The sequence below is a fragment of the Phytophthora infestans genome, genomic scaffold (assembly GCF_000142945.1).
Source record: "Phytophthora infestans T30-4 supercont1.39 genomic scaffold, whole genome shotgun sequence".
NCBI lineage: Eukaryota > Oomycota > Peronosporomycetes > Peronosporales > Peronosporaceae > Phytophthora > Phytophthora infestans.
The window spans coordinates 871,538-886,481 of NW_003303720.1; the positions used below are offsets into that span (position 1 = coordinate 871,538).

Below are 14,944 nucleotides of genomic sequence, written 5' to 3' on the forward strand. Positions count from 1 at the left end.
AAAAATATCACCTAATATTTTCATCTGAGACAATATGATATTATTAAATATCAACTTAATATTAGGTAATACGATATTATATTTTTATAAAGATTGCGTAGTCGGGCTAAATTCATTAATCAGATGTCGCTAACGCTCGACTAGCTGAAGTATTACTAATCAGCCGTGAGGGAGGGACAATTGTGAGAGTGGCGGCAAGGTTGGCGTCGTGGGTTGGCACTGCTAATCTAGCGCCACAGGCAGCAGGTTTATTAGACGCACGATGTGGACGAGGAGATCGGTAGAGAACAAGAACGAATGTCTTGATTTCGATCAACGTTAAACCGCCGCAAGCGTTTGCAGTTTTCCATCTCGACTGTGTCACAGTGAAATACTAGAGCAAATACTCATCAGTCTTAAAGCCTACTGCTTTTCTATAACCTGATCGAAAAAGTTTTTTGGCTCCGCTAGGGTAAGGTGGCAAGAAACGTACTTGAGTGGGAAAATAGTATAAAAGATCATGTATATCTAATATTTTTCAGTATTCCGAGTTAAAATTAAAATATTATATTAACTTTTGCAAAAATGAGTAACTATTACTATTTAATATCGAAAATATACTATTACTATCATAAATATCATATGATATTTGGTTACCATTAGCCCCTGGCTGTAGATTATTTTTTCTGGCGGCCGTCGAAGATCGCATCTCATTCGAAAAGCCACCGTCCTCTTCGCACGGAGATCTCTTGTGCCGTTCACGCACGACGCGTTCCTGTCTGCATGGAGATATCGCAACAATATCTGACACCGTCGAAGAATCCTGCAGACACAAAGGGTCAAAACGGTAGCCACATGATCCTTAAAGGGCGCCGAGCTGGTGAAGTTGAGCAGGTGCAGCCAGCTGTGGCCTCTGCACAGACCATCGCTGGACATAGTATTCATGCGTGCTGTTGGAAAGGCTGTAAGAAGGTTCCAAAGGACGAAGGTGGAGACGTTCTCCGTGTATACAGCGACCAGAGCTGCAAGCGGGCAGTTCACGCTGCTTGTGCTGCAGTGATTCTATCTACATTTGAGGCAAGCGACACATTCAGCCAAACCGCTTGCGGAAAGCGCTGCTACAACGCGATAATGAAGCAACCCCTCCAACGTCGACGCAGTTGAAGAAGCCAGTCCCTTGGCACAACGACAGACCAACACCAACGGTTAGCTCAATCAGCGTACCTGTCGACTAACTCACGGATGGAAATAATTACAGCCGCTACAGAGGCGGAGACGGCCAAACTGGAGAGTCGAAAACGACGATTGCTGGCGGAAAGTAAAGCTAAAATGGAGGCCGCAGGAATAACAACCATGCGCACAGCCAAAGATATCACAAACAAAATTAGTGCATTGGAGAGTCTGTTCAGAAACGCCGAGGACTGGCGGAACTCCTCAGGCCTTGGCCAAGGCCTTAGGTTTAATGAACTTAGCATTCGTGAAGCCCTCCTACTTCGGTACTCGTTCTACTTCGAATTACGTGCTGTTATCTTTAATCGAGCAAGTACACACCCTCAGCTGCTTAACACGGATGCTGCGGCTTCAAAAGACGATACAGAGGATGACAGCGCCAGTTCAAGCGAATATGAGCCTTCCGGAAGTGAAGATTCAGACAGGTCGACCGATAGAGCTTCGTCCGCGCCCATTTCAATCGCACGAAGACCGCCAAAGCGCCAGTGTAAGAGAAATAATGCTGAACTAGGTCCTCTAATGAAGTTTAAAGAAGGGCAGCTTGCTCAGAGCTGTGAACCTCAGCTGCTGGAGCTTGAAGTGCGCAAGCGAGGTTTAACTACAAGAACAAGAAATGGTAGTTCAACAGCAACAGGTGGAGAGCGATGTGCGGTTCGTGTTGAAAAAGCCAACGCGCAGGCCGCAAAGCTGCACCAATGAGCTGAGCATTGGCGCGAGAAACGAAAAATTGATTTAATCCGAGAGCGTAACAAGTCGCTAAAGGAAGGAGTCTTGATAGCAGACATTGACACGCTTTTACCGATGAGCTCGTATTTCTAGCATTTAAGCTGGTAACTGGTTTCTCCGCTCGCCAGCAGCCATCCCAGCAGGTACAGGCGCTTTAAGCTCATCGTCTTCGTCAAGCTCACCAGTGATGCAGCTTTCAAATTCTTCTCTCCACTCATTAGGAATTGGATGGAAACGAGTAAGTTATGGATAATACCCGTACACAACACATACCGTATGAGACGTCTCATGTGCTTCTTCTTTTTTCCAAGCTGGACGCGGATTTCGCGTAAGTGTTGGAATCTCATTCTTAAAAGGCCAATGCAGTGCTCACTTTTTATCCTTGCTTTTGCCAACTGCTTGTTAAAGTAGCTGCTGTCAGGGTGAAGCTCATCCTTTGGAGGCTTTTTGTAAGCAGGAATCATGATGCGTGAAGTCTGAAACGCGGAGTCGCCAAGCAAGTATTCGTTGTGATGAAAATACTGCTCCGGGTTCTGACACAGCCACACGCGGTTGTCATGAATAGAGCCCCGCCATCCAATACAATATACTCCGCACTCTTGCTGCGTCATCACATGTCACGAATGCATTAACGGCGTACGATGACTTCCTACTGTAATATTCTTCTCCACTGTGACGTGGTTTGGAAGCAAGCGGCAATAATGTGCCGTCTGTGAGCCCGACACAGTTGACGAAACCATGTCTCACTTTGATTCGCTGCGCAATTTCACGACGTGGATCTGGTCACGTAATAGTTGAGAGCTTCAAGATTAAAACTGGCGCCACAGCTCTATCAAGGTAGTTCTAAAAGCTACCCTCCGCTAAATTAAGAAAAACCCCGATATCGAGGGCGGAATTAACATTGTCATACGCTCCAAGAAACTTCCATCAAATGTAGGCACACTCCTCCTCGAAAACGGCTTCCCTCCTTTTGTCTTGAAGACAGGGTGTCCTTCACGAGAGATACAAGTCGGAAAAACTCGGGGCGTCGAAGCCTAAAGTACTCCGTGTCATTCGTGTGATCACGATTGTAGAGCAAGTTCAGCCAGTTAGCTTTCCGTCTCCGATACTGTGAAGAGCGTGCTGTGTATCTTGTAGCTTGCACATACTCGTACTGTAGCGGCCAAAACTCGTCCAGCTCGTCTTCTCCTGGGTCTTTGTCACTGACTATCTCTCTATTGATCGCAGCGGCTTCACACGCAGCCAACGTCTCCCTAAGCTGACGTAACTTACGCTGCTTAGCTGACAGCCTCGGCATCTTAAACTTCCTAAGATCTCACAGCAGACAGATGCCGTAAAAAATTGACTTGCTGCTGCTGCCGCAAAAAAACGCAAAATGGGGTATTCAATAATGCTGGGTATGATTGGTAAGAAAACTATTGCTCGAAGCGTACCGGTAAACAAAAGCGACTTGCTGCTGCACAATTGAGAACCCCTAATCTCGCTACGATTTCAATCCTTCGCAAAATGATATTGACAGGTACGGGATCACGGCGAGGTTTCAGCCGACACCGCTTCGACTTTCTCTTTCGCCGCCTCGAGTGCGAAATCCAAGTTTTCTAGGTAATGTACTCCATTCAGAATTCATCAACAGAAATTGTGTCTGAGTTCGTAAGACTGGTTTCTTACGGAGGTTTAACTAATGTGATAAGGCAATATTGAGACAGTCGTGCATGCGCCAGTGGCGGCGGCTGTATACCGCCTCTACAAAAACATCAGTTTGCCTGCCGCTGCCGACCCGAATACTATGCGCCTAAGCGTCTAAGCTGCATCAAAGACGAACCATTGGCGAAAAATCTGCACCACCGAGAAGCTGCGCTATTTTTTTATCCTAACGGTGCTCGTCGGTCATTTTCAACGTGAGCTCAAAACTAGATCGAATCGTAGCCGTTCGACTTGGACTCGTCGTTCCCAAGGAGAATCTCTGCTTCGTCTGCTGGGCTACTGGACGCACTCTCCACTTTGCGTCGTCTTCTGTCACTCGATCCACTGCAGTGCGTCATAAACATGACCGTACAGAGCCCAACAAGCGCAGCAAGGGAAGGCAAGGTGCAGTACACCTGCCGCAAAAACTCGCTGTCTTGTTCCGGCAAGTCTTGGAGCTGCTGACGCGTGTTCTGAATAAACAAGATCGCAATACCGTTCGAGATTTTGTCCGTGAAGCTCATAGCGCCGTACACGAACGCTCCACTCTCGACGTTATTTCCGACCAAATCTCCAGTCAGACACACCGACGTGACCATGATGATAGAGTTGCCCATACCCAAGATGATCGAGAATGGGTACACCCACGTCGCCGTCTCCGGGGTCAAAAAGTAGGAGAGCACGAGCGCCACGACGATCAATCCAGCTCCTAGAGCGAAGGATCCAGTGCGTCCAAGCGACTCGTTCAAGTACCGTAAGAAGAACGTGGCTAGAAACCCCGAAAGGTACACTAACAGCGGCACAATAGCAATCGACGAAGCCGACATCTGCAGCGTCACAATGAGGTAGAACGAGATGAAGACTTGCGTCACATTCACCACCAGTCTCGTGCACATGTAGACCATTCCCACCTCGTAGAACATGCCGAGTTTGAACCAGCAACTCCACGTCATGTGGTCCGACGCTCCTACTACGTCCACGGCGGGGACGTCCAAGTCTCCTTCGCACGGGAAGGCGCTGTGTCCACGGCCTTCCAAATCGGCCATCACAGGGCTCTGCGTCAGAAGTTCCGCTGCGTCTTTGCGTTTCTTCTCCACCTTCACTTTCTCTGGCGTTCCCGCTAAGAATACGACAGTGCAAATGCCCCCAACTAGCAGCGACGTGCACGCTAACAGAGTGAATTTCTCCGCATCTGGCACTCCCAGTGGTGATACAACTCTGAGAAGCACTAAGAAGACACAAAATACCATCACATTTGACAGAATTGTGAAGGCGTAACGAGTGCTGTTAAGAACACAGCGCACGTTATCATCGTCTGATAACTCAGGCACCATGGCCATATGCGAGACTTGAACTGTCGCCCAGCCGATGTTAAAGATACTAGCGGCTGCGCTGTAGTAGACGAGTAAGACCATTCGACTGGGGGAGTCCGAAAACCAGCGTGGAGCGCAAGCCCCGAAGACGAAGAAGAAGCAGAGAATGACCAATAAGGAGCCAATCGCCAGCCACGTCTTGCGCCGACCCAAGCCGAGCCACGGGAGACCTGACGATCTGTCCGAGAAGACTCCGACCAATGGAGTGGCGAGTCCGTCTGCGATTTGACCGCAGAACATGACGACGGCCGAGTCCACGGGCGACATATCCACGGCGTGTAGCAGGAATACGAGGAGATACGAGAACCACGTGGACGCGCACATGTCGTTGAGCACGTGGCCCACGCCGTACGAGAGGTAGCGCACCGGTGTCCACTTGATGTCGGCCATGAGCTTTGAGTGGAAGGAGGTGAGGAGTGTGGCACAGATCTGTCCACGTGCGTGGCTTGTGCCGGTGGTGGAGGGGGGACGAACGGATATAGCTTGGACAAACTCTAAACCTGAGATACTTGATGATCTAGCGTAAGATGATCTTTAACAATGAAGGAAAACCGTTATTAATAGTTTGGTGACGCTGATACCGGTAAATGGAGAGAACCTGCTCTATTCGAGTCATTAGTATTAGCAGGGTATTCACATATCAATTAATAAAGGCTCTTTGCCGTAGAGAAAGCGCGTTGGCTTCCCAGCAGCTTGATGGGGTGCCACACGGAAGTGCAGACCCTGTACCGTACAGGCTATTCGGAAGGAGTCCGAATAATGTGCTATGGCAAGTTGAAACTGGAAAATTCAACTATTATAATAGTCGTGGTCGTCGCAGAGCCCGGACTTAAAAGGGAACTGTAGTTGAGGCCAGTCCATTAATGATGTAGCATGCCGTAATGGTGGTGGCGGTTTCGTCCCACGAACCCTAGATTTTTAATGGATAGGTCTAAGTGCAGAGGTCGCAAACGTAATTTTCCGGTTAACCGAACCGTCCGAAAGCCTGACCATACGGACCGTTCATGGCTGATCGGTTAGCCGAAAATTACGTGTAATTTATGTATAGAATGAAAAAAGGTGAAATACCATTTTCTTATTCAATATTTCCGCTCAAAATTAGGCGCCAAAATTCTTAATAAAGAAAAACATGCAAAAAAATCTACATGTATAAGGATGATGAAAAAGCAAATTTATTGACGGTGTAAGCATTTTGCATAGGGTCTTTTTCGACTAAACATTCTATTGGGATGACCGTCGTATTCACATTTGCAAACAAGCAAACTTGACGTACGTCTTATTTTTCCGTCACGAGCTAAGGTGGATATAATTTATTTGATAGTGCCGATTCCTTTTCGATCACCAACAATTCTATAACTTAGTTGACACCAACATTAATCGTTTCGACGACGCATCGAACCGATCTGGCCATCACTACTTCAAAAGGATGCTCACTTAATACGGCTGCGCGTATATCCACTCAAGCAACGGTCACTTGCCTCAATCACCACAACGTAGCCACTTACGACCTTCCGTGCCCCTCCTTCCAGTCTATCAGCGAGCATTGGATAAAAAATAGTATTTGACTCACGCTTTACGTGCCGCTTCTGCTATAGCTCCGTAATTTGAAAAATAATGTGAAGTGTCCAGTAGTAATCTGTCCTTCTGAGCGGGCACGTTGTTACTCACACCACGGTCGTTTTATTCTTCAAAGAACTGCGCTTTAGCTAGCGCGCTTCTTTGCATCGAAGATGCTTCAACTCGGTTGCGAAGAAAGTAAATGCGATCTACACTTGTTTGATGATAGCACTCGCTTTTATTATACCCATGCAGCCTCGCCCTCAGCTAACAATAACTATTCTTCCCTTTAGATCAAACTACTAAAGTACGCATTATGCAGTACAGCCAAAACACCGTGAAATCAATTTTAATATTAATAGACGACGGAGAAGGTTGTATCCTAGCAAAGCCTGCGGTAATCCTCGCGCGCTGAAAAGGAATGGCCAGCTAAGTTCTGTCAGCTCCCCCGCGACAAAACCAATTTCAACCAACGTCACCTCGAGTTTAAACGACGAAATCAAAACCAGACACCTCGGGTGACCAAGAGCGAGCAAAACTTTGAACCTGATGAGGAAAATATTCGGCTCATTAATGATGTTGCTGCTAGTAATTCTTCTTGATAACCTCTTTAATTTAATTAATAATTCTTTGTCTAGAGTCCCTATAAATCAATCAGTTCTTTTTAATCTGTATTTTAAAGAAGAAAAAACCTACTGCCCAGGTTTTTGGTGCATAGCCGTGCGACTATTGACCAGGTGTAAAGCACAGGTTTCGCCAGGTTTCTTGCCAGGCTGTAATTCATAAAGTAAAATACCATGATTTGAAAATATTCCCCTACACCTACTAGTCTCATGATACGGCACCTGATCGCACGTATCTCTGCAGCGCAGCTTCTCAAAATCCATTCATTTCCAAATTTGAGCCGTGCTGAAGGAATGAAGCGCAAAGTCCACTCTGAAGACGAAGCGTCCGTCAACGAAGATCCCCCAGCCTCTTTGTCCAGCGTCTCAGAATCGGAAGGTGAGAGGGAGGTGGTTACGCAGGTTGGCGGCAGTGCTAGCGACGAGGAGTTTCCAGCAGACCAGGAGGGCTCTTTTGAAGGGAAGGAGCTGCGTCGCTACCACACAAACTGGGAAAGCTGGGAGAAATACCGCGAATCGTATTGCGAATCCGAAAGTGCGCATCTTGTGGTGCACGAATCGGAGAGTGTCGCCAAACGCAACATGATACTGCGTGCTTCTAAGCGCGCTATAGACGGTGTTTCGATGCGATACGTACCCGAGACCCTTCCCCGTTTTCGTCGACGATACGTTTGTACGCACGGGTCGCGGACCCGCCGCCGTGGATCTGGAAAGAGACAGCAGTTCAAGCTTCGAGGTACTGGTTGTCCATTTCGCTTTACTGCGGAGAGTGTGTACCACAAAGGAAAGTGGATTCTAGAGATCAAAAATCCCATCTACACTCACAACCACAAACTTTTCCAGGACATTTACGAACATTATCCACACGTTGTTGTGGCATCTCCTACCCGGAACGACGGGAATAGCTGTGGTATTTACGTACTCAACTTTATGTGGAGGCTTCTTGACGACAAGATCAGCAATGTGCAGAAGGACCCTCAGCTGAATAGCTTTAGAGTTCAGATGTTGTCCGCACTACTGAGTCAATAAATGCACTCATTTCATGTCAGATATTGAAGTAGTGTTTGAGTCCGAGCTTATCCGTATTGCCGCCGGTAAAACCTCAAGTACAAAAACCTGTTTTTTAACCTGTTGTCAAACCTGCTAGATATCCCTTCACATATTTGGGATATCGTGCTGATATCGCTCTAAGTACAACTACCTGGAGTAAAACCTGTTTGAATACCTGGGATGATGTGGCGTGTCACGTTTACATGCACAAAATTGGTGTCCCAGACACTGTATGAGCACCACACAAGAATTGCAGACCTGCCATCCAATCATTACGATTACAGCAACCTCCGCACTTCAACAAATTGGGTTGTGCAAATCCTTTTATTCCACCGTCTCGTGAGTATGCAGAGCTCTAAACAAAACAAAGAAAGGCCAAGATGCGTAAATTACATTTTTATTTCAATGCGAAATACATTACGACCTGGTTTCAATCCTGCTTCAGGTTGTGTACCAGGTTTAATTCGCACATCTATGCACCAAAAACCTGGGCAGTAACATCGTGCTTTAAAGAACCAAAGTAACGAGCTATATCCTCGATGAACGTTCGATCAGACGTTTCCGACATGTCCAGCTGTGTTACCAGCTCTTTGGTACTCCGTTGCAGAGCTTGGTTATCATTTCTAAGCGCTTATAATACTCTCTTTCGGTGGGAGCATCTGCACTGCAGAGTGCGCTGATGAATTGAACCCACCAAATAAGGAGTTTCTCTTTCGTGTACTGTTGAATTACTTTCGATTTCGACAACTGCAGCACACATCAAAATTCCCGAGGGGGGCATGGATAAATCCAAATCCATTTCAGGTTCGAAGTCAAGTCAGGATGGTCTGACCTGCTTATACCCGAGCAAACGCTGCGATAATCCGCGTGGTGTGAAGCGGAGTGGCGAACTGCACAGCTTTTGCGAATTCCACCGGAACAAGGCTAACTATACTCAACGCCGTCTTGAGCACAAGCGCAAATACCAGCAACAGGCACTTCATCAAGTTGGCTCGCGTCCGGCTAAGCTGTTCCACGGGATACCGACGCCTATGCCATCGCACCAGCTATCCGACAATGTGAATGCGCTTGCTTCACCCTCGTCAACGCTCGATCCCGACGAACTTTGGATTCTGCAAGAGTTACTAGATGTTAAACATGTGTCAAAGGACAATGCTGATCGTGCGGACTAAGTTTCTATATCGCTGTTTTAAACTAGTATGCAGTGACAGACGCTGCGAATTGCCGTCGTTATTTCTGCCGTATTAATCTTGGTGCGATGGCACATGCACAGGCGTGGAGTTTAGTGTTGGATCACTGCCGTTTACTCGACAGCTCGCAGCAGAGTAATATCCACTTGGTACAGCTGAATATATTAATTTACATGTATTTTAGTACAGAAGTCCCCCTCAATAAGTCGTTTTTTAAATTTGCATAGGTAAATCAAAGCGATCTGGAGATTTGCTAATTTTACCTCAAATCCTTGCTATCCGATATAACGGGGTATACGAAGCTCAAGCTACGCTTATTCAGGGACTTCTGCTACTTACAGTTAACTTTGAATGTCAAAGTTAACTGTAAGTAGATGAATGTCGCTATGTTACCAAATTATAACAAAAATTTAAGGACAAAAATGAGGACCAAAAGTTGATGGCCTTGCTTGGCCTCAGTTTTGGTAGATGCTCCTGTGAGCATATATAGAAATGTATCCCTGTATTAGCTCTCTACAACCATACCAAAATTTATCGGACCGGATGACCTTATCGGACCTGTACCAAAGGTATGGTACATAGTAATGAAAACCCTCAAAACAAATATATAAAATCTAATGTTTATATGCTGTGGGTCACAAAGGTAAAACTTATAATAAAAAGAGTCCTGCGTGTGGACGGATGGCGGCGGGTGCGGCGGCAGCAAAGGCGGCGGCGGGTGCGGCGGCAGCAAAGGCGGCGGCGAGCGAGCGTGGAGACGGGTGCAAGGGTGGCGGTGACCAAGTGTGGTGACGGCGACGACAGTGGAAGGGTGGCGATGGACCAGCAGCCGAGACAGCAGCGATGGCGGAAGCGAGTGGATGGCGATGAAGAGCTGGAAGAGCGACGCGGCGCTGTGACGATGATAAGATGGACGTGGTCGGCGCGTTGCTTGGCAGAGATGCGGTGTGAACGGAGCTCTGGTGCATCGTTGTGGAAGCTCACGGTTGGGACATAGGCACGTCAATGAGCGGGACGTGGAGAAGGATGCGACTACTAAAGGCAAGAAGGATGCGTGCGGAGCAGCGTGGCGTTGCTCCAGCCGGAAGTGCAGCATATAGGATGAGGATAAGGCAAGGCGGAGCGACAGGAGGTGCTTATGTGTACATGATAATACTGTGGTAATAACAAAATGTTCATGTACTGGTACCTGTACGAAGTCTGCACTGAAGTACAGCTCCGTAATACGTAGTATCTACTAGCGGTGGTACTGATACGCGGAGGCTGTTACATGTATTAATACACGTAGTACGTATTAAAATTATTACTTAATAAAATAACGCCGATCCGCCACTTTGCCGTCAACCCTCGCCGTAGAGCTGGTGTTGCCAGTGGTGACTTTACTACTTGCTACAAATTGCAGCTGATTAACCGTTTTTAGAAAGCGCTAATTTAGTCGCATGTACATGTATCGATATGGTTGCACCGGTCGGATAAAATGAAAATATGCGTGTGATACGCCGACATCATAATATTTGTAAAGGGATACACATATTTTCCGTGCCCCTCGGACCTAATACGTCCGATGTGGAGTTTAGATGACCAACCTAACCCTTGACAGATTGATTGGCCAAGACTGACACATTATTTGGATATGATTGGTTATCCAAAGCAAATAAATATATGATTGGCCATTAAAACTGATAATAAGCCTTAGTGAGGTCCGATAAGTGATGATATTCATCCATATAGCAACTTTTCGCTAAACCTACACGTTATTGCATGAGCTGCTGTGCCGTACGGTGTCTGGAATGATTTCCCGGTGAGTGTTTTGTCCTTATGTTAACCCCCCAACGCTCAACGGTTGTACGTACAGCAGGAATCATGTTGTACGTACAACATGTTAAAAGTTGGGCTATTTTGTTGCAAAATATGGGCAAACTTGAGAATGCACAGGGCTGGGGTTGCTAAGATCAGTCTCTTTGGCAATAAACAATACAGATTCTCCCCTGGGTTGGTGGCTGAGAGCTCATTTCGAGAAAAGACCTGAAGGAGAGACACGTGTGCACGATGGCCCCGCCTCGAGAAACACGCCGCGAACGCCAGCAGTTCCTGCAACGTCTGGATGGCCGAACTGCGCACGACCGAGAGCGCATCAGGAAGGAGCATGCGGCGTACCTGGCTGGCGAACGAGAGGAGGATGCTGACTTCGGAGAAGATCCGGCACCTACACGCAGCGCGACAGCTCGTCCTCTGCTTCCGGTTCCGATCGGCAAAGATGCCTGTTACGTGCGTGCGCAGCGACGTTTGATCTCGCAACAGCAACGTGCTGTCGCCGCAAAGACGTTGGCAGGCTCCGGCAAGAAACGGTTGGCTGCTAGTAGGGACTTGAGCGACGATGATGAGGACTATGATCCCGATCGGTTCGACGAGAAAGCGGATGCTGATGCAGACGATGAGCGACTGGATGTAGCAGACTCCCCAGTCAAGACACGGCCGCCAAAGAAGAAGAAGAAGAAGAAGACGGCCGCGGCGACCCCGACCAAGAAGGCGACCCCGACCAAGAAGCCACGAAAACCCACCGCGTCGCAAGTTGCTAAGGCAGCGGCAAAAGCAGCGAGGACAGCAGCTGCCGAATCGCGCTGTGAAGATTCGGCGAATGCCGAGGAACAAGGGAGCATCGCTTTGGCCGAGGCCAGGAAGAGATTGGAGGCGATTGGTGAAGCGAACAAGAAGAGGAGCCGCCAACCAAGTGGGACACCAGAGAGGTACACCATGTTTTATGCTGTCAGATACTACATGTTCTCACGAAGTGTTGTTGTACGCTGCGCAGGTACATACAACATTTGGGACATACAACATGGATACAGCGTCGCTATGCTTTCCCTACAACGTCGTTATCGACAACATGTAAACAACATGAACAGCAGCTAACATATATTGTCTATCGACAGGGGTTCCACCGATCCTCAAGATACGTCAGAAGCACCGTCGCCTCGAACGTTGTCTGCAGCGCCTGCGCCACCCCCGCCTCCTGAATGTCCAGCTCCTGAATGTCCAGCTCCTGAATGTCCAGTTGCAGCACCAGAAGACGATTGGTACGTGGCAAAGTCTTTGATGCTGATTATGTATACTAACGTTGTGCGTATCATAGTGAAAGCTCAGCATCCATTTCCCAGACTCCTGTCCCCGACGCGGCAACCTCTACCCCTGTTTCGCCGACTTCTGCTCCAGCCTCGCTGTGTTCCGCTCCAATTTCACCTGAAAGAACGTCGGTCTCAGCCTCTCCTATCGCTGCCCCCGCTTTCGCTGACGAGTTTGATGCGTTGAGCTCTGATTGCGAGGAAACAGAGACCGAGATTACGTTTTACGATGATGATGACGAGTGGAGTCGAGCGAGAAGTGAAGGTGAGGGCTTTGCGTCGGGTGAAGACTACAGTGATGAGGACGATAGTGAGGCTGGATCAGATACTATGAGTGCTGATGGAGAAGCAGCTGGTTCGACACAGCAGTGGAGCGTCTTAGAGAAGCCGGAAATGGTTGATTTTGTGATGGACGATGCCAACATGGCTGCCATGCGAGCTAACGGGTGGAACTTAGGTTCGTGACAATGAGGGGTGTAGCCTCCAACATATTCTAACATGATATATGATGTATATACAACATGTAGGCCCAGACAATTTCCCGCCTGACCAACATTACCCAGGATTATATTCTGGGGAGTATGGACCAACCGACGAGGTACTGGCCCTGACACACTCACCGCTCAAGCTATTCTTTTTTTTCATGCCGAAGAGTTTGTGGAGACAAGTTGCAAAGGAAACCAATCGCTACTTTGTGCAGAACCTCACTTCACGAGTGGAGCGTATGTTCAGCTCGCAGAAGACACCTGCCAAGAAGTCCAAAGAGTGGTTTTTGCATCGCGAGGCCAAGAAGCGAGACGTCAAGCCGCACGAGATACTGCAAGCGCTTGGATTACTGATGGCAAGAATGCTGAACCCTCACCGCCGCAGGTTACGTGATCATTGGGGCACTAATGCAGTGGGAGCTATTCCACGGGGGACGTTCAACGATTTTTTGCCGCGAAACCGCTTTGAACACATCATGGGAAATCTTCACTTCACCAACAACGCAGACACGAGAGCAGCAACTGACCGCGCCTGGAAAGTCAGGTCTATCGTTGAAACGCTGCAAGAAACGTTTCCGTTGGGTTACAAAACGCCGCCGATCATATCATTTGATGAGGGCGTTCTACCTCTGAAGAACCGGAACAATCCTACGCGTCAATATCTCAAGGCGAAGCCTCACAAGTGGGGCACGAAGCTTTTTCTGACGTGTTGTGCAGATACTTCCTACTGTATGAGGTGAGATGACTGCGAGTCCTTGCGGACTCGCGGTTTTTTTTTTGACCAAGTCTATCATGTTGTATCTAATGTTGTATGCTTGTATGCTGTATCCTACAACAAGAAGACTTGAGGTGTATTGTGGCAAAGCGCAGCAGGTCCATCAAGTAGGCAACGTTTTAGACAGTCAGCGATCTGCAGATCCAAACACCGGGCCGTCAGCAGTTATCCGAAACTTGGAAGCTGTCCTGCCACCACCCGAAGATGACGTCTATCACATTGTAGTGACGGATCGATTTTATACGTCAGTTCAACTGGCGTTTCAACTACTACATAGGAATGTCTACAGTATCGGCACGATAATGGGTGACAAAGTGGGCTATCCTCAGCAAATTGTTGAAAAAAATCGAGACCGACCCAAAAGCATACCGCACGGTACAACAAGAATGGCAGTGGCATAGCTTGCCCCATAATGACGGCTTTAGTGTGGTGGGATAGAAAACCCGTGCAATTCTTGGGGACTGGATCGAGCCGTGCGATGGAGGAGTGTCGTACGTATATGCAAGAGGAGTGCTGTTTCCTATTCATCTAATCAATGTTGTGCTTGTTATTAGAGAGGCGTACACGTGGAACACACGGCAGACGGACTGATGTCCCTTGTCCTGCTATGATTCGAGACTATCACAAATGGATGGGGGGCGTGGATGTCCATGACCAGCTGCGCCTCCAGCGTTACTCGTTGCAGTTGCAGACTTGGTGCAAGAAATACTACAAGTCCATATTCTTGGGGCTTGTGGATGTGGCGATTGTGAATGCGTATATCATCTTTCGTGAGGCACATAAGCGAAATGGTGGGTCTCCAATGTCGCACGCAGAATTTCTAGTGGAGCTTCATGCCCAGCTGCTTGCTCTGACCAAGTACGACTTCGATGAAAGTGTAAGTCCTGATGTTGTATCTGTATCATGTTGGATAATGCTGACATATTGTATGACCCACATGCTGTATGTTGACAGCCAAGACCACAAGAGACCGCAGCTGGCGACGAGCTTCCACCCTTGCCACCTGGCCACGAACCTCGGGAATGTCCTGAGTACCAGATCGTGAAAGGCGTGCGCAAGCGCCCCAGGGAGCAATGCAAAGTGTGCGCAATTCTGAAGCGCCGGGTGGGAGAGCGTCGAGCCACCAAATACTATTGCGATGCCTGCAGCAC

At 48.1% G+C, this 14,944-nt stretch overlaps 1 protein-coding gene across 1 annotated transcript; it reads right to left on the reverse strand.

The window, feature by feature from the left end:
* Positions 1-3,845: 3,845 nt before the first annotated feature.
* On the reverse strand, positions 3,846-5,381 carry PITG_15912 (Glycoside-Pentoside-Hexuronide (GPH):Cation Symporter Family; the record flags this gene model as incomplete). The annotated part of the gene is made up of 2 exons (XM_002898097.1): positions 3,846-4,673; positions 4,722-5,381. The coding sequence occupies 2 exons, from the start codon at positions 5,379-5,381 to the stop codon at positions 3,846-3,848; spliced, it is 1,488 nt and encodes a 495-aa protein (XP_002898143.1).
* Positions 5,382-14,944: the final 9,563 nt, after the last annotated feature.